The 26,985-nt window shown below is 35.1% G+C and overlaps 1 protein-coding gene across 1 annotated transcript in view; it reads left to right on the top strand.

Annotated features, from left to right (window-relative positions):
* Window positions 1–26,985, top strand: part of CADPS2 (calcium dependent secretion activator 2) — a 310,672-nt gene that overhangs the window by 267,364 nt on the left and 16,323 nt on the right. Inside the window, 6 exon segments of the mRNA XM_068669603.1 lie at window positions 984–1,131; window positions 2,138–2,152; window positions 6,927–7,001; window positions 10,421–10,504; window positions 10,622–10,654; window positions 19,028–19,135. Coding sequence (XP_068525704.1) covers window positions 984–1,131; window positions 2,138–2,152; window positions 6,927–7,001; window positions 10,421–10,504; window positions 10,622–10,654; window positions 19,028–19,135 — 463 coding nt within the window.

Here is a 26,985-nt window from a genome sequence, read left to right as displayed (position 1 = left end):
ATATTCTTCTAAGTTAATCATAGGTGATCTGAAAAGATCTCTGCCATAGTTTTCAGTAAATGTCATTGAATTTAGAATAAATATCTGTACGTATAGAAAATTTACAGGGATCTCTTATTAAGTTCCTCAGAAGCCATGATTCCACATACAGAGAAAATTTAGTCCAAACACAAGAAAATACTGATTTAGAAAAAATAAAATAAGAGAATGAGGAAAAAGTAAAAAAAAAAAAAAAAAAAAAAAAAAAAGTTTGTAGACAATTCAACAGTGTCAAACAGAAAAATTAGAACAGTGATATGGAGGGCTAAAGAAAAAGAAAACCTTTGATACAGGAATACTTGTTCCCATTTTGTAAAATACTGTGTCAATTTCTGCTATGCACATTTACAAATAAGCGTGGAAATAAAACATTTTTATATTTATGTATTCTGATATATTAGTATTTATTTTATTGATGTTACTCCTTATTTGTACTGGTATGAGAATAGTTTTTTTTTGTATTATGAATCTCATGATATATCTTATGTTTCAATATAAATATTCATATTTGCTTAATAATAAACTCCTTCGATGAAATTCCCTTTTCTAACAAAAGGAGGATTTTTGAATTATATTTCTTAGAAGCAAGTACTTGTTATGGTAAACTACATTTTAACATAGAAGAGATGGAAAACGTTGGGTTTTTTTATTGCTTTAAATCATTCCATACAAGGAAGCATATTGTTATCTAGTAGGCAAGAAGATAATACTTTTATTATTCAAATGCATTAGCTGAAGCAGTGAAGAACCTTGAGATTACCATCAATACAATTGTTTATTGAATGGATGGATATTCTGCATTTACAGAATTTCATTTCTAAAATCTCCTTACGTGGATGTATAGTCATGTTAAGTCAAGATGTTTAGATAAGGTTTATACATTTTTGTAATGGTTGTTCAGAATTATCAGAGACTCATTTTATGAATTGTGTTCTAATAAACAGAACAAGAATTGCATTTGAACTCAAGCTGCAAAAGACAAACAAATCAACAGACTTGCGTATTCCTTCTTCTCTGTGTACAATGTTTAATGTCTTAGTTGATGCCAAAAAACAGACAGCTAAACTCTGCATTCTGGATGGAGGGCAAGAGGTAAGTGAAATTTTGTATGCTTAATTCCTATGTTCAGTTAATCTGAAATGTCTCACTCCATGGACTGTCTCTAGTAGATTAATTTCAAATTAACTGAAAGGTGTCATGTAGCACTCTGTACAAGAGCTTGCATAGACTGCTCCTTAGAAGCATCACTCAAAACACTACCCCTTATCCTCCACCAGAGAAGACACAGAGTGCTTCTGTAATTTATTTGCTGTGACCTGTAAGTCTGTAGACAATCAGAGGATTTCTTGATTCACAGCCACTCTGGGAATTTCTCTTGAGTTACAGCAGATCATCAGCCCTCTTCAGGACTCTATTGTAATAGTAAAATAGAGCCAAAACATTGTCCTTTGCAGCCAGGTTTTAATTGAGTAAGATTTGTTTTAATTGGCTCATACACTTAGAACTCATGCCTGTGAACATGATGAAAATAGAGGAATCAGCTAATTTAATGGGATTTGTTTTTGATTTCCAAGGTCAGAGATCATTTTGGTAGTCGTCTGCTACTGGGATTGTAGATTCTCCACAGTTGAAGCACTGATGTATTTTTGAAGGAAATACAGGCTTTACTGGCTACTGTACTTCCCATTTTGTCACTCTCAGCAGGAATAATGCACAAAGTGAAAAAGGGCATACTGTGTACACTAGTGAGATTACCAGCATAAAATTAAAACCGTTCTTGCTATGCATTAGTACTAATGCATTAGTGTAATCTTGTTTTGGAGAGAGAGTAAAAATATTTGTCAGAACTTGGCAACAAAAATGTGCTTTGGACAGGTTTATATTATTATTTACATTATTATTGGTCATATTGTTTCTGTTGATTTTCCCATTTCTGCACTGTGCTTTTCATTTTATTAATTCATCTTTTTGAGTTAGTGTATTCAATGTAATTGTCTTTTTTTTTTTTTTTTTTCCCAATTCAATGAGACATTCATCATTTCCCTGTTCTACCCTGTCATCTTTATTTTTCCTTTTGGTTTTCCGTGACATGAACCAGTTTGCTAGTCAATGGGTAAGTGTTTTTTCATTCTTTTTTAGCCTACATTATTTCCTTGGTTATTAACTGCCATTTTTTATTTTAAGTGGAAATAGTGGTGATTTTGTTGTTTTTATTGTTTGCTAACCTACCCCTAGAAATTCCCTTACCGACTGACCTTTCTAGATCATCAGCTTCTAAATTTCCTCATTCATCCTCTTAAGGTTGTTCCAGATGAATTCTTCACTCTTCTTTTCAGACCCAGTGTCTTGTTTTATTGTATTACAAAGTAAAGAGACTCTCGCGCCTCTCAGTGAAGCAAAATAGCAACAACTTTCATACTCATCAGAATTCAACCACAAGTAGCAGCTGTTCACCATAGGTGTTGCTGCCTGGTTCATCTTTTACTTATTATCTGAGCAGTAACCTGCACATGTGTGCATGCCCTTCTTGAGGAAAAAGCAATACCAATGCCACCATAATGAGCTGCAGAGAGATGCCTCATTTTCCACAATCACACCATCCCCTTCACCTGCTCTGCATTGTGTCTCCTGCATTTTCAGCCTGTCCCCCTCAGAAACAAAGTTCAGCATTCACTGTTACCTTTTGGACTGCAGACGCTTACCATATTCTCTTCTGAAATCTCCTCTTTCTGTAGATTTTTAAGCTCCATCATTGAAAATAGAGCTCCATCATAGAGCTCCATCAAGCTCTATCAACCTCCAAACAGAAATACAGCCCTTATTCTCTGCTAGGTCTGACCATGACCCCAAATGCTTAATATTTAATATAATATAATATAATATAATATAATATAATATAATATAATATAATATAATAATAATATAATATTTCAAATATTATTTCAAAGTCCCCAAATAAACCTTCATCCCCATTCATCCAATCAACCAAAAGAATCTCAAATTCTTCATATACCAGAAATTATCAGGCAATGTGGAAACTTTCTTTCTCACGAACCTTGAGTTTCTTCCATTCACAAGGCTGTTTCAGAATAATAATAAAAAATAGGCTTTTCAGTCGTTTGTAGTTGATATCATAGTTGCTTGAAATGCTTGAAGATTTCTTGGGTGAAATAATTTGGGAATCTGTCCATCTGCTAAAGAAGGCAGAAGAGCATTTCATTACATGAACAGTTGCATTTCTGGCTCCTCAATAACATCTCTGCCATTTCCAATAACTCCTACTTGGCCTCTTCATTTTGAGCTAAGATGTGGTCCTTTATGCCAGTCAAGAAAAGATTTCCATAAGGCCCGAGTAAAAAAATATATTAAAGGTCTTTTCATTCGTCTAAAACTCAACACTGAATATCCATATGACAATTTCTAGAACTTACTCTCCAAGTGATGGAAGGTGTTATTTCATTAAATGGATAGACTTAAACATCTCTTTGAATACAGCATGATCTTTTCAGTCACTGTACAGAGCTATAAGCAGTTGTATATTTTTTTCAGTTAGAGTCAGCTGCAGAAGTTTTCACCCTTTGTTGTCAGATAGGAGGGAGTTGTTACTTACGCTATCATTAGGGCATTCTGGTCATGGTCACCAATAACAGCACCCTGAGTTTATAGTTTAAGTTTGATTGAGTCTCGTAGTTTTCCTATGTTACTTCATTTAGTTCTCAGCATCTTCCCAAATGTCTTCCAGGTAAGTCCATTCTTAGAAAGAGTCCCCAGGTCCGCCATTAAGAAAGACTCCACTCCTTCCCTTTTTCATATCGTATTAAAAGCTAAGAGAAGCATACAGGCACAATCAGTACATTGTGTTTGAAGAAGCTGGATGCCTTCTTCATTAGTTGACAGCCACCTTAAGAAGGTTTGAGAAGCAATGTCCAAGGGAGAATTGCCTTATTTCAGATTAACTATGGTCCCCATAGCCTTATTCATAGCCATAATATTCTTATATTATGATTATTATGAATATTGCTTATTCATAGCAAAAGTGCAGAAGAAATTTAATATGCAGGTAGTATTGTTATATGTTGGTAGTAACCCTTTTGTTTCAGACGGTCATGTGCAATTTATTTTCAGAGCCATCCAACCTTAAAAGAAGCAAAACAGAAATCTTGAAAAGCTTTTTTTTTAATTATTCTGTTGTTTAAAACAAACAAACAAACAAACAAACAAACAAAAAAAAACAAGTAATTAAAAGAGTCACCTCCAATATTGGGATAGTGAGGGAACAGAACAGATTGTCATACTGAGCAGGTTACTATTCTCAGCTGATCACTACAGGAACAAACTCTTAAGTTTAAGTTCCCATAAGTATAGTTGTCCAAAGGCACTAAAATACTCTGTCCCCTTTCAAATATCAGTAGTGGGCCTGTTACTAGGAACATAGAGGCAAATTTTGAAGACCAGCTAGAAAGTCATTTTGGGCTATGTCCCATGACACTTTGCAGTTAAGCGTGGTTTTGTCCAGTGTAACCCCTACATGTGTAGCTGCAGCTGTTCATATTTTACTGAGAGTTACTCAAGGGCAGCTGGAAAGCTGGAGCTAGATTCTGCATTATCCCAACATCCTTCAGGGACTTTGGGATCACACTGAATGACTCCACAACATTATGCATTCAAACCATTCAGCTGTGGGAACTATGTTCAGACTCCAAGTGGACCATGATCACATCAGCGAGCAGAGGAATATAAGGACACAACTATCCATTATCTAGAAAAGGGGTGGGGATTTGTCTGCTCTCACAGAGTAAGCTTGGCAGAAGTAGAAAAGCTGGGGTCCTTTGGGTGCTGGTTTTTGGGATTGTGCGTACTACCTTGTTAGCTCTTACAATTTTATCTTGAATTCTACAATATTTGTAATCTTCCTAAAGCCTATTATCTGGTGTCAAATAATCTTCCATGAGGATCTGAAAATTTGTTTTGTCAGGGGTGGCTGTTTTGATGGAAGTTGGCACTGGAGTGGAGTGGGTTAAAAGAATTTCTGATCTCATGGTTTGCAAAATAAATCTTTGAAAAAAAAAATCAGGTTTAAAAAGTCAAGTCTTATTTCTGAAAAAAAAAAAAATCAGTTTTGGAAGCTTTTTGTGATTTTTGAATAATTGGAATTTTTTCTTGATTTTCTTGGTCACGAGAAAAGTTACTTACAGATTATATTCCATTGACACAAAATTATATTTTACCTGTGATGATAGAAAAAATAATAATAAAAAAGCAAAAATGTAGGAACTGATTTTAGAATATACATATATACATGAATTTAATGTGTGGTTGAGGTAAATTTGCAGATGCTTTATGGGAGGGACCACAGTGATTTTTTCACAGATTATAGGAATATGTATGGTTTTGACATACATCTGTGGTAATATAATAATTTATTGTTTTTAGAGACTAAGAAATCATTGCCTTTTGAAGACTCTGTAAATCACAATGTCACAGACAGTTTATGGATCATTTATGTCCTTAGCAGATCTTGGTCAATGCATTAATATGGTTAGAATCAATTATATATGGAACTATGGAAATTTCTTTAATGTATTTATTACATTCTTTTGCTCTTTTGATTTGTTACCTCATATTTGTCTGAGACCTGTATTCCTGTTTTCCAAGTGTTTTTAAACTTTCATGAAGAAGGTAAAACCAAAGCTTAACACACGTTAAGAGCAGTAGTTAGTATGTGGAACAGATACACGTGCATGGGTAAACACATTTCATAGTTTTACTCTCTCTTAATTTGAATGCAAGTTTAGTAGATGTAGCATTTAGAAAATCATTCCTAAATATATTAAGCAGATCAGATTTAATGTTTTGATTTGTATGGCAACTCTGAGACAGATGAAAAATAGCCTTTAAAAACTCTGAAAACTATTCAGCTGGCAGCTGCTAAGTTAGGCTAATGTTTGTACTGACCTCAGTACTTTTACTCCGAGCATTATGCTGCTAGCTGTTCCAAGTAGCCTTGAACTATGAAGATAGGGTTAGTCTTTACAAGTCACATTTTCTGTGAAGTGGCTATTGGGGACAATCTTTACTGTCAGATAAATGTTTCTAAGGAAGAATTACTGTTTAAATTGATGTGCCTCCTTGACAGAATGGGATCCCTAGTTCCTGTTAATTTCAGGAGGGAACTCTGTAGTATTATCTAAAAAGTCTTTCAGATTTATTTTAAAAGCATTTACTTAAAGGCACCTTCTTTATGAAAAAGAAAAAGACTATGGAGAATGAAGTCTGTTTTATTATGCCTTTTATGGCCTATTAATTTGTTACCATCTATTCTGCTTTGTTGATGAAATTTTAATTTTGCCCTTGCCTGAGCATATTGTAAGATTTGTATAAACTGCAGCTCACTGTGCTAACAGAAAGGCTCTTTTAGGGTGAACAATTGAAGCTCGTTTTATTTCTAGAGGACATTTAAAATAACTTATGAATGAGAGTTGTCAGACATGAAATGCTGTATTAATTAAATCTTATTCTAGTCTTTTTGCTTCTCCAGCTAAACCAACCCTTTAGAAAAAAATACATGGCCACCTTAATTATATAGGAGAAGACAAAAAGTATCCTTCACATTCCTTCGCCTGAATAAGAATAAGAACTCAATTCATCTAAATAATAACCCCATTAGCTGCTTAACTCAACAGTGTACATGGGAAAATTTTCAACACAGAATGTAAGAAAGTGTTGATTGGGTGGATCGTTTTCAAGGGTTTGTTCTTCTGATGTTCAAAATGATAATTTTAAGTAAATCTGATCTGGCAGGGTTATCAGCTTTGTACCGTTTATGACTTATGACAAAAGTGTGTGTTCATATACATGCTAATGCTTCTTTATCTTTTGAAAAACAGCAACAGTACCATTCAAAAATAGATGACTTGGTTGAAGAAACTGTTAAAGAAATTATTTCACTTCTTGTTTCAAAGGTAAAACAATTCAGATTTTAATTTATAACGAAGTAGAATTTTTTTTCTCTAATTACCAAACTTTTAAAATGTCTTTAAGTATTGTGCAGGTTTGCTATAGCATGGGGGGGGGAAGGGGAGGAGAGAGAGGATGGGGGAATAACATGATTTGTAAAGCAGTCATCCAAATAATATTGAATTTACAAAATTAAATTTTATAACCCATAAGGTAAAAAATTTCTATGCAACTTCCTAATCAGATAGAACTGGTAAGACATGATTATGTCAATATTATCTTATGTAATAGCATGTTCTACTTTTTGTTTAATTTTTCACATGAAAACTTTCTCGCCATCATCAAGTAGCATTTAAATTACTTTTATAGAGAGAGATGAACAACATCTAGAGTATTGGTATAACTTTTTAGTGAAATTTTACTTCACAAGCCATTTAATTTAAAAATAATATATATTAAGGTAATGTTGTTACTTCTTTAAATTGTTTTTGCAGGCTTTATAATATTTAAAAAGAAAATATGTTTAGAGAATACATGAAGAAAACCTAAATAATGTCTTGTGTTACTGTACGTCTCAGAAGAAGTCTTAAGTGCTTAATATAAAAGAAAATGCTTTTAGTCACTAATTGTTTGAAGGACATGGCAGATAATGACAGAACAGAAACATTTTACAAGATGTTTTGCTATCTGTGAATTACAAATTACCCAGAAATACCTGATTCGGAGTAGGAGAAATTAGCCACGCACAAATTGTGAGTTAGTGAGAAAAACTAAGACGGTGGTCATATTTTCATTATGCCTTTGTTTTCATTTGTTAGAGCTTGCAGGCAGGGGGTGAGGGGGAGGAAGAATCTCCTTTCAGATTGACCTCCACCACGCTTGCACATGAGTTGAAGAGGAAGTTTTTATAGAATTCTTATAGAAGTTTAAGCAAAATGTGTCCACTTGTTGATAAATGTGTAAAAAAAAAAAAAAAGATATACATTTTCTTCTTTCTTCATGGTGTATTAATGTAAAAATAACTACAAATGGTTTGACTTGGCAGGGCTGAGATTTATAGTTTGTCATCATTCTGAACAAACCTGTCAGGCCTTTTTAGAATTATTGAAGGGGGGGAGCATTTAATCAGAGCAAATTATGCTATTAGAAGTTAATCCTTTTAATATGTTTTTAATATATCTGGAATTACAGAACAAGGAGGAAAACAATCATATTCCTTCTGGATATATATACGAATTCTAGAGACGATTGCCATCAGTAAAGAGGGATTTTCATTATTAGTTATCACATAAACTATTACGAGAGGTTGAAATCTCAGAACAGAAAGCAAATATTTTGTGTCATTGGCTGATCATTAGGAGCTTAACCAATCTCTCCTCACTTGAGATATGAAATGCCAGTGACATTGCTTCTGTTTCAAAGTGGAAAGCCTCTGAGGAAGGCTGATGAACTCTCAGTTTTGGCCAGGAAAAAAGCACATCAATGTGCATAATATCCCTGCAAGTTATTTTTTTTTTCATCATATATTTTCATTACTCTTTAGTTTTTGCCTCTGTATTATTTCCTTTGTATTCCAGTGGAATAAGTGTTTCAATATTTGTTTTTAGCTGCAAGTCATCAATGGAAATGAGATACTTTCACTCCAGTGAGACTCTACTTTGTAAAGATTAGAATGTGATTTTTATATGCGAGGCTTGCCAAGCTAAAGTATTTAACAAATGACAGGAATAGCACTAAACAGTGAAACAAAGTGCAGCTCGTCTCAGGTTCAGCACGTCAACCAGTTCAGAGAAACGGAGGTATAGGCAGAAATGTTCTTAGAGCTTCACAAGTCTGTACAGTGAGATCTCAGAAAACAAGTTTCCAGCTTCATAACTACCACTTTCATTTAAATGGACATCCTGGACACTGCAGTGTTTTGCTTTCTGATCTTTTGTGTCCCACTTGTATTGGAACCATTTGTTGGCAATGTGGGCACCATGTTGTTTGTAATATTAGCCCCTTCCATAGTGGGTCTTTGCACAATAAGATTTCACACCCTTTTGCAGAAGCATCCTTGCCAGTCAGATAAAATGAGTATGGGAGTCCGCAGTGCATGAGCAGTGGCTTCTCACAGACATGCAACAGCAAGGCAGAGAGAGGGAATTTGATCTAATAAAGGAACTGTAATTAAACTGTGCATGGTGTGCAGAAGCAACCACCATTTTCTCTGGTAGCTTGTGAAGTGGTTTAATTCCTTGATCAGCGCCTGCATACTAGTGTCTTAATTAATCACTGTAAATATGACAGGTTAGATTGATAAATGACAAATGTAGGCTTGCACTTGCTCCTGCTCCTTGAACTGTTAAGAGCAGGGCTTATTGTAAAGTGATGATCTCAGTTCCTCTGGAGGTGACACTGTTGTGACACTGTTACAGTGCCCATTAACAGCATGCCAGATGGAATTTTATTCTGTCCTCACACTCATAAAATGATACTCATGGTTGTGGGAATGACTGTACTGGAGCAAGGGATGACTTTTAAAACAATCTTTATATAAACTGGAAGGCAATTCGTATGTGTAAAATAAACGTCCACGCGTACAGTGGCTGACATACTTTATGTCATACACCATGATTTACTTAAGCAACATAGCTTCACAGGAACATGAGAAAAGAATTTACTTGTATTAAGGCTATTTTGGAAAGTTTTAATATTTAGTCTGCAATTAATACAGTTAATAAGAGATTTTGTGTGTGTGTGTGTTTTGGCAAAAAGATCTTTAGATGCCTCTTGCTGGAGAGTCCTGCTCCTCAGAGAGTCACAGGTGGAAGCACTGGGGAAAGGAATCCCACCATATCAGAGATGTGGGGCCTACATTTTCTTGCCCCTTGTTGGCCATGCAGTAGTTGTTGCTGTTGCTGAAGATGAGCTGACAGAAATCACTAGTGCAATTACACTTCTGGATGAAATCAGCACTGGGTTTCTTTTCAATAACAAAGATAAGAGGAACTTGATACTGAGATAATCAGCTTTAGCAATTGTGTTCCATCATCTTTGAAACTGTGATCGTAGAAACTGTGGTCCTAGAAAATAATGTGTATTTTCTACCCAGAATACATGCTGTGTACACACACTCCTGTATTTAACCATGTAGTCTAGGGACAGCAAAGCAGTATCGGTTTTTAAGAAAAAATTGGGGTTTGGTTTCTATTTCTGCAGTGGTTAAACAGTCATTTCTATCAGCAGGGTCATCAAGGAAGCTGAAAAAAGAATGTTTGCCATGATTTCAGCACTTTGTGTGAGAGAAAGTGATCAAATTGTTGATCAAATCAGTTTGCCTTGTTGAACAATAGAAGTCTGAGGAAGAAAAATTCACATTCTCATTCAAAATATTTACTTCTCATGTTGTGCATTTGGGTTTTGCTCTGTGCTTTTCCTCCAGGTTGTTTCAGTGTTAGAAGGTGTGCTGTCTAAATTGTCAAGATACGATGAAGGCACTTTCTTCTCTTCGTTAGTTTCATTCACGGTAAGTGTTTGAATTCACAATGCTTCTGTTCTTCTTTCCATGCATGATTCTAAAATCGCACACAATCTGTAGTAGTAAGCACTTACTGTGTGTTATTTTATTTTTAATTTTCTAAAGGTGAAAGCAGCTGCAAAATATGTTGACGTTCCCGTAAGTACAACCTTTTTTTTTTTTTCTTCCCAGTGTTAATAATAATTCAAAAAATAGGGGTTTTGTTAGCCCACATTTTTTATTGTTGACATTTTGCTTTCCTACAGAGATTCATTATAGCTTTACACAGAGTATTTAAACAACCACTCCAACACTCAGAGGGCATTTCATTTCCCTTAAGCAATGAGTAACTCTCAAAGCAAAGCTTAGAAAGGTTATTCTCAATGCACTTTTTCAGCTGTGGAAGAGTGAGGATTGTAACCTACATACTCTTTTATGGGGGTCTTTCCATCATTTGGATATATTTTTCAATTGTGGAGGATAAGCCACAAGTAAAAGCATCATCCTTGAATATCCATTATTCATTAATTTCATACTTTAGGACCCAATCTGGTTTATTTAATCCCTTGCTTGCTAAATCTCTTTCTGATTTACCATTGTTTATGCAATGTTTCTATGGTATGAATAAAAACTAAAAAGGGTTGCTGTTGGAACTATTTTACACATAAAACCAAAATTCAGCTATTAAAATATTTCATTAGAGTATTATAAATGAATTGTTTTTCTACAATAAAGCACAGAAGTTACCAGACAAATATTGTCAACATTGCTTTTAAAAATGTTTTTTGTTCTCTTACAAATCTATGTTCTGACTGATTTTAATGTGATTCTAAGACAATCATATTTGCCAAGCATAGGAAAAAATGGTTAAAATTATGTTAATGATGTTACATAAATACAGTTATAAACATAGAGTCACAGACACACTACACTATATGGTTGCTAGAAATTCTTTCAATAATTCTATACTCTCTCTTCCTCTCCCTCCTTATCATGTAGCTGCAAGTATGGATGTGGCCTAAATGCAAACACAGTAGGCCCAGGGATGAATACTTCTAAAAATGTTATTCTGTGCTTGGAATTCAGTTCTTTGTAGTCGAAGGAGTATAGGTACCCCAAAGTGCAGCCCTCTCATTCGGTATAGTTTCAAATATGTGCGAGATTGTACTTTGTTAAATGACTGTGTTCTTCCCCCATAGCCCACCTCAATTGGAAGATCTCATTTGTTCACCTTACAGTTGTCCTTTGGGTCTTGGCAACTGGTGGATCTAGGGAAGAATGGGTTGGGGGGCTAAAAGGATGTTGAGGTTTTTTGTTTGTTTGTTCATTTGTTTAAGTGTGTGAATTCAGCAGATTTTTTTTTTTATCTTTGATTCCAAGCTGAATATTTGTCAAAGAGGGAAAAATGTGCTGTTTTGTAGTGAAATGAGAAAGAGTTAACTTTTAAAATAGACAAGAGATATTAGCAGAAAATTAAAGCAATAGTAAGCAGAATGTTTTAAGAGATAGGTAGGATGCAAGGGAAAGGGGATACAAAAAGTGAAAGGTAAATCAAAACAGAAATAAAGGATTAAGAAAGAAGGACATTCTTGGATGGTTCTTGTTCATTTTGAGGAGAAGGTTAATTCTATTAATACAGACAACTTAGATGTTAAGTTTTGTGACACAAGGATGGCAGTCTTCAGCTTCTCAGGACCAGGGTGGGAAATGTGGACTCAGACTTGCAGTTTGTTTGGCAGATAATTTTGCAAAAATGTTTGGTGTTGCTATCTGCCCTTCTGTTCATTAATCTTTCCAGAAAATTGTGAATAAATCTATTAATATATATATATATCTTTTGGTTTTAACCTGTTTAAGAAAATGTTCAACACGTCTCCATTTTTCAGAATGCTCCTTTACGAAGTGGTACGTGCACAGTCACAAGGAACTCTCATTGTTTTCCCCAGCCACAGTGTACAGGGATATATGAACACTATGTCTGGTATAGTAACTGAAATACAAACAGAAATACTAGGAACAGTGCAAAACAACCCAGACTAAGAGTAATGACAATGATAGTTTATGATTTCCTAAAAACAATAATGGAAAGATCTAGTTGCTATTATGCTGTTTTTGTTGGTAATTGTCACAGTGTGCTACGCTCTGAAGTGAAAGAAATTGTAGCTGCTGTGCATGTAAAACAAACCAAATGTTTGGAGAAAAATAGCACAAACATTATAAATATTAGCATTACTTCAAGGATACAATTTGTTCTCTTGTTAATGTTCTGCTTTGTTGTTTGAGAATACAGGAGCTGATTTAGCTTACATTAAAAAAATAAAAAAAATAAAAAAAAATCGCACAAATCTGATACAACTGTTAGTTTCTCTTACAGCCCAAGCAGTCATTAGGAGATGCAGAAGTAAAACCTATTTTTTTTTCTTTCTTTAACGTTCTGTTCACATAGCCAGTTAATTAATGAGAACAGGGAAAGACTGCAGTAGAACTAAGGGCAAAAATGTGTATTAATCTCAAATGATTACTTTTCCTAAATCATTTGGATAATTTCGTTGTGTTCAGTTTCTCATCATGTAAGTCAGTTTTGCACACAAATAATTGTGTATCTAGCTCGTCATTTCTATACACATTTGCCTCATTTACAAATATAACCAGAGCAATTACTTATACAAATTGAGCATCCAGTTACATGCATATTTATATACTTCTTTTTGTTCAGAAAGGTATGTTTAAATCCCTTTGTAGGAGCCAGTAATCTATGCCAGTCATTTAGAGGGCACAGAAGGAACCTAATCCTCCCGCACTCCATGTAGGCCACCTGTCATACCAAGTGCACAGAGGCCATTTGAAGGACCCAGGGCTGACAGCAGTGCACAACTCGCACAATGCCAGGCCTCTTACTCTGCTGTTGCCTTTATGCAGGGATCAAAGGTATGAAAAGGGGCCTCACACATGTGCCAGCATTTGACTTATGGGGTCCTGTAGAGGCCAAAGTAGGAACTCTGCCTCCTACCAGGCAGATACACATCAGGACCTTCCAGACACCTCCATTTCCAAATATCACACTTGCACTGCACTGCCTATTTATCTGGTTTTAAGAAGCAAGCAACTTTTGTGTGAAATGGGTGTTTATTAAGGTGTGGACATACTGTGCCATTCACTTTTTAAGCTGGATTTAGTTGGAGACCTCTGTTTAAAAATAAAGAGCACAGAATCTTCTCATGCTCTGTGCTTCTACTACCATCCTCCTCTGTATGCCCAAACCTGGGAACTATCCCCTCTTTTTTTAAATCCATAAAAACAAGCTATTGCAGAATGGGAAGGAAAGCTCTGCACCATCTCTTTTAAGTCAGCAGTGTTTTGGAGATACCTCTTAAATGGAGATCAAAAGGACAGCTGTTAATGCATCAGAAAGTTAAAATAACATAGCAGAACATTGTTAATGGGGGAAAAAAAAAAAAAAAAAAAAGGAGTTTAAGATCAGATTTTGTTGTAGTAACTCTAGAATATTGAAGACCTCTTGTAGCACAGAATTCAGATCCTGGTGCAAACCCTTTCACACCTCTGTTGCCCTGTGGTTTCAATGAAACTATGCATAGATTAAAAAGTGTTTGCATAAACACTTGAAGAATCATAGTTGAAGTTCTGCAGGGCAGTTATCACTTAAAATACACACCTTAGCCCTTGCCAAGATTGCTTTTTAATCTACAAGAAGATACATGACAGGTGAGGAAAATGCATCACATTTTTTGCATTTAAACAAAATAGTATTTTTCATAACCATGCAAGAATAAAATGCTACCTTTTATAATGAACCAATTATACAAAGCTTCCTGCCTGGCTCAGGCATTTGATGTGTAAGAAATGAAGGAGATGGGGATCTTGTCATGAGTACAAGTAGTTTCTATTCCAAAAATATGTTAATGAAATCTCTCATTCAAAAGCACAAGTGATGAGCCTTGAGTATTTAGATGAGAAATTTCAGGCAGTGAAATTTTCCAATGTGCTCTTTCATTAGGTGGTGGACACTTAATAAGGAGCTCCTGTGTTTCTCACAATAGCCCCCTCCAGCTCATCACTCCTTTTCACTTCATTGTTACATCTGTGCTGTGGCTAAAACTCCTCCCTCCAGCATGCAGGGGAGGGGAAAGGGGCAGAGAGGAGAGCAAATACAAAATAGGAAGAGGTTCGTTATTATATGGTTGGCCCGTAACATCTGTTCTTATCTTTGAAAAATGAATGCTTTGACGGGATAGCAACTTGAAGACTACATTTCTGTCTTGGTAACATCAAGAGTATGAGTATGCTTAATATTTTCTGATACTAAGAAACATTCTGTGGCAAATGCCAGAGAGTAAACATCATACAAGTATTTAGAAATGTACATGGGTTTTACTGACATTCATGACAAACTTGCATTATAAAAAGCTGAAATTTAAGTGTATCTCTTCTATAGGGAAAAGCTACTATCAGTAGCAGTATTAAACTTGTTGCAGAGCTTTCAGCAGCAAAATATTTGAGTGTCTAGGACTCAAGGCAATGCAGCGTTACTTTTAGCCAGATGCTCCATCACCAGTGGTAGCATGTGTGTCATTCATAATAGAGTTTCTACATCACATTTGAAAATGGAATAAAGTTTTTAAAAATTTGCCTCCCTGTTAAATAGACAGTATGATAGTGTTTCCTTGTTTAATGGTGAAAGATTAAGCTGTTTCTTCTTTATCTGAATTTGTCACTATAAAAAAGTGACTGTCGATCTGGACCCACCTACCAGTGTAGTAAATATAATAGTAAAAGAGACAACCTGCACCTGTAGGATTAGGTGTAGCAGCAGGAAGTAAGAGCACTTGCAGTATATAATTAAGAAGGATTTTTTTTTTTTTTTTTCCCAAACAGCATGTTCATCTTGCCAGGTTAACTAGTGATTAACCCTAAAAAAGAATGTGCTGAAGCCTACACCCTTGTTTAAACTCATTCACTTGCCAGTGTATTCAGTTACTTGTGTAACCAGTGACAAAGTAACCCTATTTACAACTCTTCATTTCCTGGTATTTTATTTGATGTCTTTGTGTTTCCAGTTTCTCCATTCATCTCTTTGTTTGGTTCTCTTTCATTTTCAGATAGGCAAAACATCTTGTCTGTGGTTCTGAATAAAACAAACCTACAATAACTTTTTATCTATCATTAAAAAAAAAAAACTTCTTTTTTCAAGTGGAATTTTTCAGACAAAATGCATTTCTAAACACTTATCCAGATAAATATACCAGGATAAATATTTCTCCCAAAGATGTGTAAATAACTCTCTCACATTAACTGTTGCAAATGTTCTGCAAGAGATTCAAAGGAGAAAAAAAATATTTTTTGAGTACAGAAGAGATTGGTTTGCTAAAGATTGGTCTGATATTAGTAATGAAAAGTCCACTGTGACAGCTACTTAAAGTATATTTCAGTTTGTATTTTAATGTACACCCAGTTGCTTTATTATTATTATTTTATGTTAGCCTGTTTCTTTTTTTCTGAAACTTAATAAACCAAAATAGTAGAACAATGATAGGATCATGTAATCAGAGGTTCACTTCTGATAATCCCTATTGGGAAAAAAAAAAAAAAAAAAGTTAAAGCATTAACTATGTTTTTTCTATTCATGTTTTGGTGCTTATAATAGCTTTCATTTCTTCTTTCACATGTTTAGAGAAAACAAATAAAATCATTGCATCCTGTACAGAGAGATAATATTTGGTGATATACTCTTGATTCATTCAATGTTTATTGTGTTTCATCTGCCATAAGCAAGATGGTTAGCTTGCAGTGATTTCAGTGAGTTTTTAAGACAGAAAGTCATACTTATAGAACATTGCTACTCTTCCTTATCCAGACATTTCTACTGTAGGCAGACACTGTTTAATAGGAAAATTAATTTTTTTTTTTTCCACAGCAATTTCAAAGATAATTATCCTGCACACATTAAAGAAGAATGAAGTGTTTTAAAGAACTGTAATTCTAATTGGTAAATGTCACCAGCTGTTGCAGTTACTCTTACTTGTGTATATTCTTTTAATGATTACATTCCTGTGCCACAAGATACATGAAAATATATTCACTAGGTGTGAAATTCCCATATGTCACAGCTTCAAGACTAGGTAAACATCTCAAAGATAAGGGGAGAGTTGATGCTGATGGGAAATGTTATTTTTCTAGCTTTGGCTGTCTGCAAGACAAACATTTTTTTATTGAACTTAGTAAAAGAAAAATTTGTGTGAATTGAAGAACCAGTAGGTTTTAGCATTCAGTGGAAGATTCATTTTTATATTTAAATATGTATCTCCAAGAATTATAAACAGGTATTCATTTGTTAGATTATCTCTTTCAGCCACCCTCTGAGATTTCAAAATATTTTCCCATTGTGTCTCCAAGTTAAAACTAGTCTAATTCCTATAAATTTCCTATGAGGTTTTAGAAAGTACATGCGATTTCAGTTCTTGTCATACGGTATACTGAGGGAATATACATAGTTTTCTGTTTTCACTTGTAATCTAGTTTCATTTAAAAAATATTTCTGTCAACTTTTAATGAAGAAGGCATTTTTTTTTTATTGGAGTTCCTTGATTTCCATGATTTCTTTGATTTTAATCAAAGAATGATTTTATCTGTTGGTTTTTTTTTTTACATTTTTATTTCTGTGTTTAGGATCAAACTTCGTAACTCAGATTAAATATAAATGGTACTGCTTTCCTCTTAATAGTTTCATGTAGGCATCTGTATGTATGTTATAAGATTTTTAAATGAACTTTCATTACCTCTGGAATGACCAATGTAAATGTTCAGAACATTTTAAGTTTTTCAGTGTGAGTTGGAGATGCTAGGACCATTAAACCACGTCATTCCACATTTAACTATTATTTTTAAGAAATTAAGCATTCATGCAAATTAGTAAATGAAAAAGTAAAGCCTATTTTGGATCATATTCATGGTAGACTCAAGGAAAAGAGACAAAGCTCATGATCATTCACTGCAGTTTTGAGAGAACTCTTTCATCCTATTAATTCAGTGGCAGATTTTGGACAGGTAACAGTTTGGGCATGTTTCCTTCCCTTTTGTGCTCAGACCTGTTTATGTACATTATAATATGTTGCATATGTGATAATAAAGAATGAGAAAAAGTCCACTTCTAAACTAAAAGGCAAGCCTTACTGTGAAATATATGTAAATAGTTTAACTGTATCAGCCTGTTTGTGCATATAGGTCTTTAAAATATGCTGAATATTTTACTTTTACAGCTTTGCATCTATCTGTTTTGAGACACTAACAGCTTCTGAGATAAAAAAAGATGACTTACACCTTGGAATTCAGGGACTAAACACAACTGCCTTTGTTCTCCTTCGCTAGAGCTCTTTGATAATCTATGTAGAATCTGAATTTGAATCCTTTATAAATAGCTTTGTGCCAAAACTAGTAAAGTAAGTTATAAAACAGCCTTCTTTTGCCTACCATGAACTTAAAAACCAAACAACAATTGTTATTTGGGAGCAAAAGATACTTTTACAAGATACTTCCTGACACAGAAGACATTCCAAATTGCTTATGCTCAGTTTTGGTTCCTGTTAGAGAAAGGTGAACTCCTGACCGGCTTTGCATATGCTACCAGGAAAAAACACATTGCAGGCTATCAGGGTAAGGGTTTAGTGTGAAATAAAATAAAATAAAATAAAATTGTGGATAAAGAGGTCCAGAAATCCCAACTAGGCAGGAAAGAGCAGCTGCAGCAACCACTCTAGCTGGCCTGACATAGGTGCAGCATTTCTTGACTTGTCCTGTGTTCAAGAGTGTGGTATGAAAATTATGCTGACTCTGCTACTCCTAATGACATGGTTTGATGCAAAAAGGGAAGTATTTCAGTCCTTGCTCCTTCCTAGTCATCCTCTAAGCTGACTATGCTAGTGCAACAGTTTCAGAAAAATAGGGCTACTCTCACACCAACATTTTTGTGCCATTGTCACCAATTTGCTTTCACTGAAGTGCTTAAACTTTGTATCAAAGTTAGTCAAACCTAAGTCAAATACAAAGTTCAACTGTACATTGAAACCAGATGGCAACAAACCTGAGGCAATGCAAAAGGAACTCTGTGGTGTTTTTTAACCACTTTCTGAATGTGATAGCAGAATGGACCTTGAGGGTTGGATGGTTATGGCAGCCTCACCAAGGACAAAGGGGAAGATGTCCAAGTTTGCCATTGATATGACAAGAACCAAGACTTCATTCTTGATTCACGTATGGCAAAGCAGGTTTATGACTGAAAGCATTCATAAGTTGTAACATTGAGAACTTTACTAATAGTGAACCCTCCTGGACTTGGTAATTAACTCAGAATTTACAGCAGATTTACTAAATGCTGTTTTTACATATATGAGCCTTGTAATATAAGCTCAGTTTTGTATACCATGTATATAACCATGTATAACTTCTTATAAGTCTCAGTTGTTGCATGGTGTTTGTTTCCATTCCCCAGTACTCTATGTCCTTGCTTTGTCTCCACAGAAACCTGGGATGGATCTAGCAGATACCTACATTATGTTTGTTCGACAAAACCAGGATATACTTCGAGAAAAGGTCAATGAGGAAATGTATATAGAGAAGTTATTTGATGTAAGTAACTCCCCTTGCAAGGTTTGCTGGTATCACTACTACACTGTGTATAAGTGCATTTTGATGATATTCAGCAAGCCATTCAGATGTTCTTCCTTGTTGATTGTTTTTTCTTTTGCATTTTATATGTTGTCTTCAGCTATCAAGCGTGGCCTTTCTTTATTTTCTGCATGGAAAAATTTTAAGTGCTAGAAGGCATAAATAAAAATGTTAGAGGTTTGTTATTTGAAATACTCATTTTTCCAGTGTGAGTAGTCCAATTTTATGTTTCAATTTTGAATTTGTTAATGGAGAGAATTGGATTGATGTAGTTTGTGGACTACATTGCAGAGTTAATTTCCCTAAATAAGGAACTTCTACATAACTCTGCTTGTTTGTATACAGAAAGAGGCCAGCTATGCCAGGTGTACCTATGGGTTTGAGTGGTACTACCATGGAACGACTTTCCTTAATTTTTCCTTATGGTATTTTTAGTTGAAATTATTAAGGTCTTAAAGTTCGCCTTGCATTGAATAGTTGAATTCCTATTCAAAATTTTGATCCTGCTTCTTCATAATTCTCTTCCTCATCCTCGAGGCCCACACATTGCCAGCCAGCTCTGTGTCTTTGTAAAACTTTTCCTCAGCTTCTCTGCTAGCTTCTGCAGCCTCCCTCCAGCCATTCCTCTACCTTGATTTGCCCTTTTTTCATTAGAAACAATCACCTACTTACTCTACCACAATTTTCCTCTTATGAGGTTCTCCTATAAGGTCAATAGCATCAGTCCTGGGCATATTTCTGCTTAATCAAGTTCTGCCCACTAATTTATGGTGGTCGGGAAGTATGTGTCCTTTTCTGACTTGCCTGAAGCATAAACTTTGGGTGACATTGTATGAAATTTTTGTATAAATTCAAAGAACTACACATGTAAAATACAGTTAAAAGTTATTTTATTATAAACTTGAATCAATTTACATGACAATGATATCAGTCACTTATAATTATGCAGGAATTCAAACATGGAAATGCATCATCTCTGACACTGTGTAATGCAATCCATTGCAAAACAAATTCTGGAATATAATACACACTTCAAAATGTATTTATTTGTGTGTCATCTCCTAAGTATTTTAGAAAGCTTTGCTGGCAGTTTCATTTAATTATGCAAGTTACAGCAAATGTTTTCATAACAGCAATTCACAGCCTTTACTGTGACACTACAGTTGTGGCAGTCACAGAAGGTCCCATAACATAGACTCTCAGCCATGGTATGTCATGTCAGTGTTTGTTGTTTGTTAGACTGGGTGGTCAAAATGAGATTTATCTCTCAGATTTTATATTTCCAGACACTCCCAGGCAGCTTTACAAAAAAAAAAAAAAGAAAAGAAAAAAAAAGTATCATCTGTTTTAATAAGCTAAGTGCTAATATGTGTGAAAAGAATGATTTTATAAAAGCTTTGATGCCCTGCAGGGGTAGAAAAATTATCATCCATCCAGCTGGCACCTTCACAAAGTACTAAAACCATATTAGCAACTTCTGCTTCAGTTTGCTTTTGCACTGAATCTGCAAGCATATGTTTCATTTTCAAGTTTCTATTTTTTGTTTTTCTTTGGGGTTATTTTTGCTTATGTTGTAATTTTCTGAATGTTAATAAAATTATGTGCCTAAGGCCAAGTCTAACTCTCACTGGAGAGACCACATTGACTTTGTTGATGTAATGGAATTGGACCAAGCCTTAGGCTACGTCCACAGCAGTAAACCAAACAGGGCCAGGGCAGAGGCCTGAGAACTAGCAAGTGATCATCTATATCAGTAAGTGATCAGTATAGTTCCTATCTATCAAAATTATGGCATGATTTTGGGTTAGGCTAACCACCACTAACCCAAGAGCCTCAGTACTATTGGGGTTAAGATGGGCTGAGGACCTCTCCCGAGTTTTACTCCAGCAATGAAGCTTTTCAACACAAGGAAAAAAATTCTGTATCAGTTGCAAGCCATGACATACTACTTGTCTTAGAGACACAAAGCCATTTCTGTCCTCCTCTATTCAGTAGTATGCATCATATGCTATCATGGCCAGTGGTTGTTGCTGCAAGGAGGGAGAAAAGATGTACATGGTTCTTGAAGCATGATGTGTATCAAATATCTATCTGTACCTTTAGTTTTCTTTAGATATGGCAGTATCACATTTCTCCATAAGATCACACTAGGACATAATCAAAGGAGAGAATCAGACAAATGCACTAACAAATATGTAAATTCATAGCAAATGAAAATTTAAAACAAAGGTATCTTGCTGTGTAAACTCACCTTTCCCAAAATTAATTCAGATTTATAATAGTTTAATTGAGCAAGAATTTGCACATGATTATGAAAGATTTAATGTGTTGTTGGTTTTTTTTTTTCCCCTTAATTAGTGATATAACAAAACCTAGATGCTTTTTATGAATTCATTTCTATCAAGTCATATTTCAATAGAAAGCATAAAATATATTGAAGTTTCTGTGTAAATATACTTCAAGCCATTTGACTGGCTGCAGGTGTACATGACTATTGTTTTCCCCTTAAAATACACAGTATCTCTATCAGATAAGAAATCATCAGCCAAGCAACTCAGGAAAAATGCATGTCTGTGCTTCAACCACTGAAAAATCTGAAAAATCTTTGTTTTCCAGAATAACCAAAGCAATCAAACAAAAAAAGAAAACAAATAAAACACACACAAAAGACTGTTCTGAATACTAGAAGTGATAGCTATTAATATAGATGAGATCAGACCTTAGATGCCATTTTAATCAAAAAATGTATGCCTACCAATTATTCATTCATGGATTTCATTGGCTTGATTTAAGGCTGCTTTATGCTAACAGCTATTACAGTGACCAAGAACATGGGATGTCTACCTTATGAAGTAATGGCAAAAAATAGGCACTGTTTTGTGGTGGTGCTTAAGAAGCCTGGAAAAGTATTGCCAGCCTATACAAAATATGAAAATTTGGAATAGAATTTAAACTTGTGATATAATTTTTTTTAAATATGAGAGAGATGCTCAAATCTCCAGGGAACTGTGAAAGAAGACTAGGCTGCAGTTTCTCTCTGCACCATTTTCAGCCATTTAAATCGTATTCTTCAGTGCCTTTGTTGATCATGCAGTAGAACCCATGCAGTTACTTTTTTCTTCTATTTCTTCTGAATTACTTGCTTCTGGGTGCATTTCATTCTTCACCTCCTCAAGAATGGGTGTAGACAGCATTCAGGACAATGTGGCTTGGTGCTCCTGGTGCACCAGTGATCAGTGTGCTATCCTCTTGTTCTCCAACTTCATCACCAGCTTTCTAGTCACAAAGAATTCTTTGCTTGGTCAACTTGTCAAAGGCTGTTAAGGCTTTTTGTTTTCCTGTTGTGAGACATGGTCCTCTTCCTAGGATCAGCAGGGAATTCTACCTACCAAATTCATTCCCATCACAGAAAATTATGCTCTCCTCTCATCTGTAGCAGTTTATAGTTGGTGGGTGGGAGAGGGAGAAGGGAGATGTTGATTGTTTTTAGCACTGCAGATTTTAAAGAGCACTAGCAAAGTTTTGTAATATGTTGTGCACATGGATGATCTGAAGCACCTCTGGCTTAAATGTCTGTTCCATGTTTGTGATTCCTGAAGGGTTAATTCAGTGATCCATATGATTCCTTCCAATCCTGTATGCCACTGGAGCAATCTAAAACAATGAAGTTACAGTGGGACAAGTTTATGTCTCTAATAAATTCAAATAAAGCAAATATTTTTTACCATTAATGCTGCAGTGATTCAGACAGTTTCAGTGTATGGCAACCAAACCATAAAGACAGGCACTCTGTGTTTGTTATTAATCTAATGATTTAGATTTTTAATTATGGTTCAAAGCATCACCTATTATAGATGACATATTTTTCTTTTAAAGTCTAATAATTTAAAGCAAGAAGAGATTTTTTAAAATAATATTTAATAAATTTTTAGAAACAAAGTTACACTTTTCAAACATTGGTTTAAAAATCTTTTCAGAAAAGACTGTATTAGTAGTATTGGGTGAATGGAAAAATGAAAAACCTAGGATAAGTCTAAAATACTACTAATTTAAAGAAGCCCCCTCTTATTTATAAAGGTAATGTGCCCGATGAATGATATAAGAACATTTGTGCTGTGTATCTGGTCACAAAATTATCGGATGTAAAAAATATCCAGCATTAAATTTCCCATGGAGCATGGTTCAACACTATCAAAATCAATGGAGTTTTACTGTTAACTGCAATAAAAGCAGCACTATGTCCATAAATATGTCAGGTTATCATCACTGCCTAGATTTAGATTCATGTTGCTACCTGAATTTTTAAAATGAGACTAACGTCTCCCTATTCCTGAGCATTTAAAATGACATCAGACTTACAAATTAAAACTGTTTTCTTTAGAATAAATAAATTTTAAAAAAAGTAATTTTGCATAAAACACTGTGTAAATCATTGATGTAGTACTTTCTGTAATAATGTAAAGTTTGTAAGTGCCACTTGGGTAGATTCGCAATTTCTTGTACTTGTTAATTGCACCTGAAGAATGGATATTATTGTCTTTTCAAACATTTTTCCTTTAAAATAGTCTTTGTTTATTTGCCATTAAGAGTATTATCTTATAGGTTATGTTTGTGTTGGGTCTGTCATGAAAAATTTATCATGTAAACAGATGCACGATTCTAATTTTAAGACTATATATGTAATGAGCTTTTATGCAATAATTGCTTGCTACATTAAGAAATGATTTAAGGGAACCATTTTAACCCACCAACATTTAATCACTGATACAAGAATTTTCCACTTTTTTTAGGCTTTAATTTCTGGGAAAACTGCACAAGCCTACCATAAATACACAAAGTAGTCAGTGCTCACCCCAAAAAGGCCAGCATTGGCAAGCAGGTCACCTACTTAGCTTGTAAATGATGGCTCTTGTTAGCAAAAGTTAACTTTGTCCCTGCTACCTCATATCTTACAGGTGTTAAACTGGTGTGGTGTTACTGACCAGTCCTGTTGGCTTCACAGGGACTGCTCATGTGTGGGACTGTCCTCAGGGCTGTGACATTGTTATGAATAGTATAAATGCTTAAGCACTTCAGATTTCCATAGCTCCTTTTGGCTTTTGTATTTTAAAAGTCCAGATGAGATGTGATATTTTCTTTCTGTAAAAAAAAAAAGGAAAAAAAAAAAGCTTGCATTTTGCCAGGAACATGATTCAGATGCTAGTATTGGAACAACCACCTCCCTCAACCTGCTGGCCATGCTTCTTTTGGTGCAGCCCAGGATACACATGGCTTTCTGGGCTGCAAGCACACTTTGCTGGCTCACCAACCAACATCCCCAGGTTCTTCTCCTTGGGGCTGCTTTCAATCCATTCTCTACCCAGCCTATGTTTGTACTTATGATTGCCCCGGCCCAGATGCAGGACCTTGCACTTGGCCTTATTAAATTCAATGATATTTGCACAGACCCACCTCTCAAGCCTGTCCAGGTCCCTCTGGATGGCATCCCTTCCCTCCAGTGTGCAGTCAATCCCACTGTCCATATCACGGACAAAGGTGTTAAACAGTGCCAGTCCCAGTACTGACCCTGAATGCCACTTGTCACTGGTCTCCACGTGGACATTGACATGTTGACTGCAACTCTTTGACTCCAATCACCCAGCCAATTCCTCGTGCACCAAGTGGTCCATCCATCAAATCCATGTCTCTCCAATTTAGAAACAAGGATGTCATGTGGGACAGTGTCAAATGCTTTGCACGAGTCCAGGTAGATGATGTCAGTTGCTCTTCCCCCAATGCTGTACCCCATTGTAAAAGGCCACCAGATGTGTCAGGCATGATTTGCCCTTAGTGAAGACACGTTGGCTGTCACCAGCCACCTCTCTGTTTAGGTGTACCTTAGCATAGTGTCCGGAAGGATCTGCTCCATGATCTTGCCAGGCACTGATTCATTTCTCTTTGCCGTAATATCTTCTAGTAAATTTTTAGCAAATGCTGCATTCAATTGAATCATTTATTTCATTTTTTCTGACATTTTAGGAAAAATAAAATGTTAAAAATGTGCAAATGCTTCTTCCTGGCAAGTGAGTTAATCTTAGGCTGGTGTTGCACAACTAAGAGGAATGTATATTTTACATGTGGGCTTTCTATAGTATCAACTCTTTGTGCTACTCAGGTCTACCTTGAAAGCAACATTACTGCAGTATTCAGTACTCAACAATGGTTTATTAGAAAAACTTCAGTTGTAATTTTTCCCGTTCTCACATTGGTTCCTGTCACATTAATTTTAATAAGTAATTTTACCATATATTGTTACATAATTATTTGCAAGTGTGTGATTTGACAAAATATCTACGTTTTGATCTAGGTTATATGCCAAGGCATCTTCAGCAAGTTAAGACTAGGTAGAACTGGTTAAAGGCCACATTTGAATCAAAAGCTGTGTTTGTATTAAACTGAGAAACATGAGAGGACCGTGCCTAATTACTTAAGAGACTCAACAAAAATGGATTGTAGCTTGTTGATCTTCTTATTTCTTTGATAAGTCAGAATAATCTTCAAGAAATATGTGGGCTTCTTTCTCGGATTCTTGAAATTTGATCACAGTGCAAAATTGTCCTTTGGCGCAAACCCAGAAATACACATCTTTGCATGATGCACCTGGACATATGTGGCAGGTCTGGTAGAATCAGCTAATTAACAACACAGGCTTAAACAGGCACCTCATCTGGCAGTGTAGTTAGTTGCCTGATGGTGCTCAGCAGGATTTGGTAGTGCTTTTTATTTTTCTATCCTAATGGTCTGCTGCCCACCTAATTTTGCCTTATTGTCAGCCACTACTTACCGCAGCTTGAGGCCCTCCCAGGAGGCTAAATTATTATCAAAGGATTAGGGAGATGTAGCCTTGCAGCTCTGACATTTCTGATTACTTGTCTATGCCAGAACACTAATTAGCTGTGACTAATTAAGAAAAATGTTCCTGCCATAGAAAACCATTTAAAAGAACTGAGAAGTAGAAAAGCAATTGAAAAGCTGAGCAGTGCTCAGATTTTCTGATGCTCTTTAGATTTTCACCAAAGTCTTAACTCACCTTTAATTATGTCTAATATTTTATAGGAAAAATAGAAAGCTCTTGATATGAGAACCACGCTGCAGCTTTCTCTAGATCTAGAGACAATCTTGTCATTTTAAAACAGTTTTTCGTGTCATTTTTGGTAAAAGAATTTTAGAGGAAACTGTAGGCAGCATCACCAAATGTGAACTGAAAAAATGAATTATATTAACATGCTCAAATATATGAAACTCTTCTGCAAGATGCAAACAACATCTTACAAATTTGCTAATCAAAGTCTGTTCAAAGTTCACTAAATTATTTCTCATGATTTCAAGTAGATTTAGTCTTTTTTTTTTTTTTTCTGATAGGAATCTCTGTAAAAGAAAAACAGTTCATTTGAAAACTGAAAAAATGTAACTCCCTTCTGATTTCATATTGTATAGAAGTTTTCTTTGATTTTTTTTTTTCTTGAATATGCTGAGAAAAGGAGTGCCCGCTCTTGGAGGGTGCTGATTATGCTGATATCAATCCAGCAAAGCTCAGTACTGTTGAAATCAATAGGACCACAACACACTTAAAGTAAAGCATGTGCTTCAGAGTTTGCTGCTTCAGGATCAGAATATTCAGTACTTTGTAAGCTGTTTTACAGCGTAGCTGAGAGTGTTTTCTCTAGAGGAAACTGTAATGCAATGGCTGGTTTTGATATGTTTTTGGTATGATACATTTATCCAATTCTTCAGTTTTGATTACATTTTTAATTTTTGAATTTCGATCTTAT

Source organism: Anas acuta, chromosome 1, assembly GCF_963932015.1.
Source record: "Anas acuta chromosome 1, bAnaAcu1.1, whole genome shotgun sequence".
In the NCBI taxonomy this organism is placed as follows: domain Eukaryota; kingdom Metazoa; phylum Chordata; class Aves; order Anseriformes; family Anatidae; genus Anas; species Anas acuta.
The sequence above is the reverse complement of the archived record's forward strand: the minus strand, read 5'-3'. Positions and strand labels throughout refer to the sequence as shown.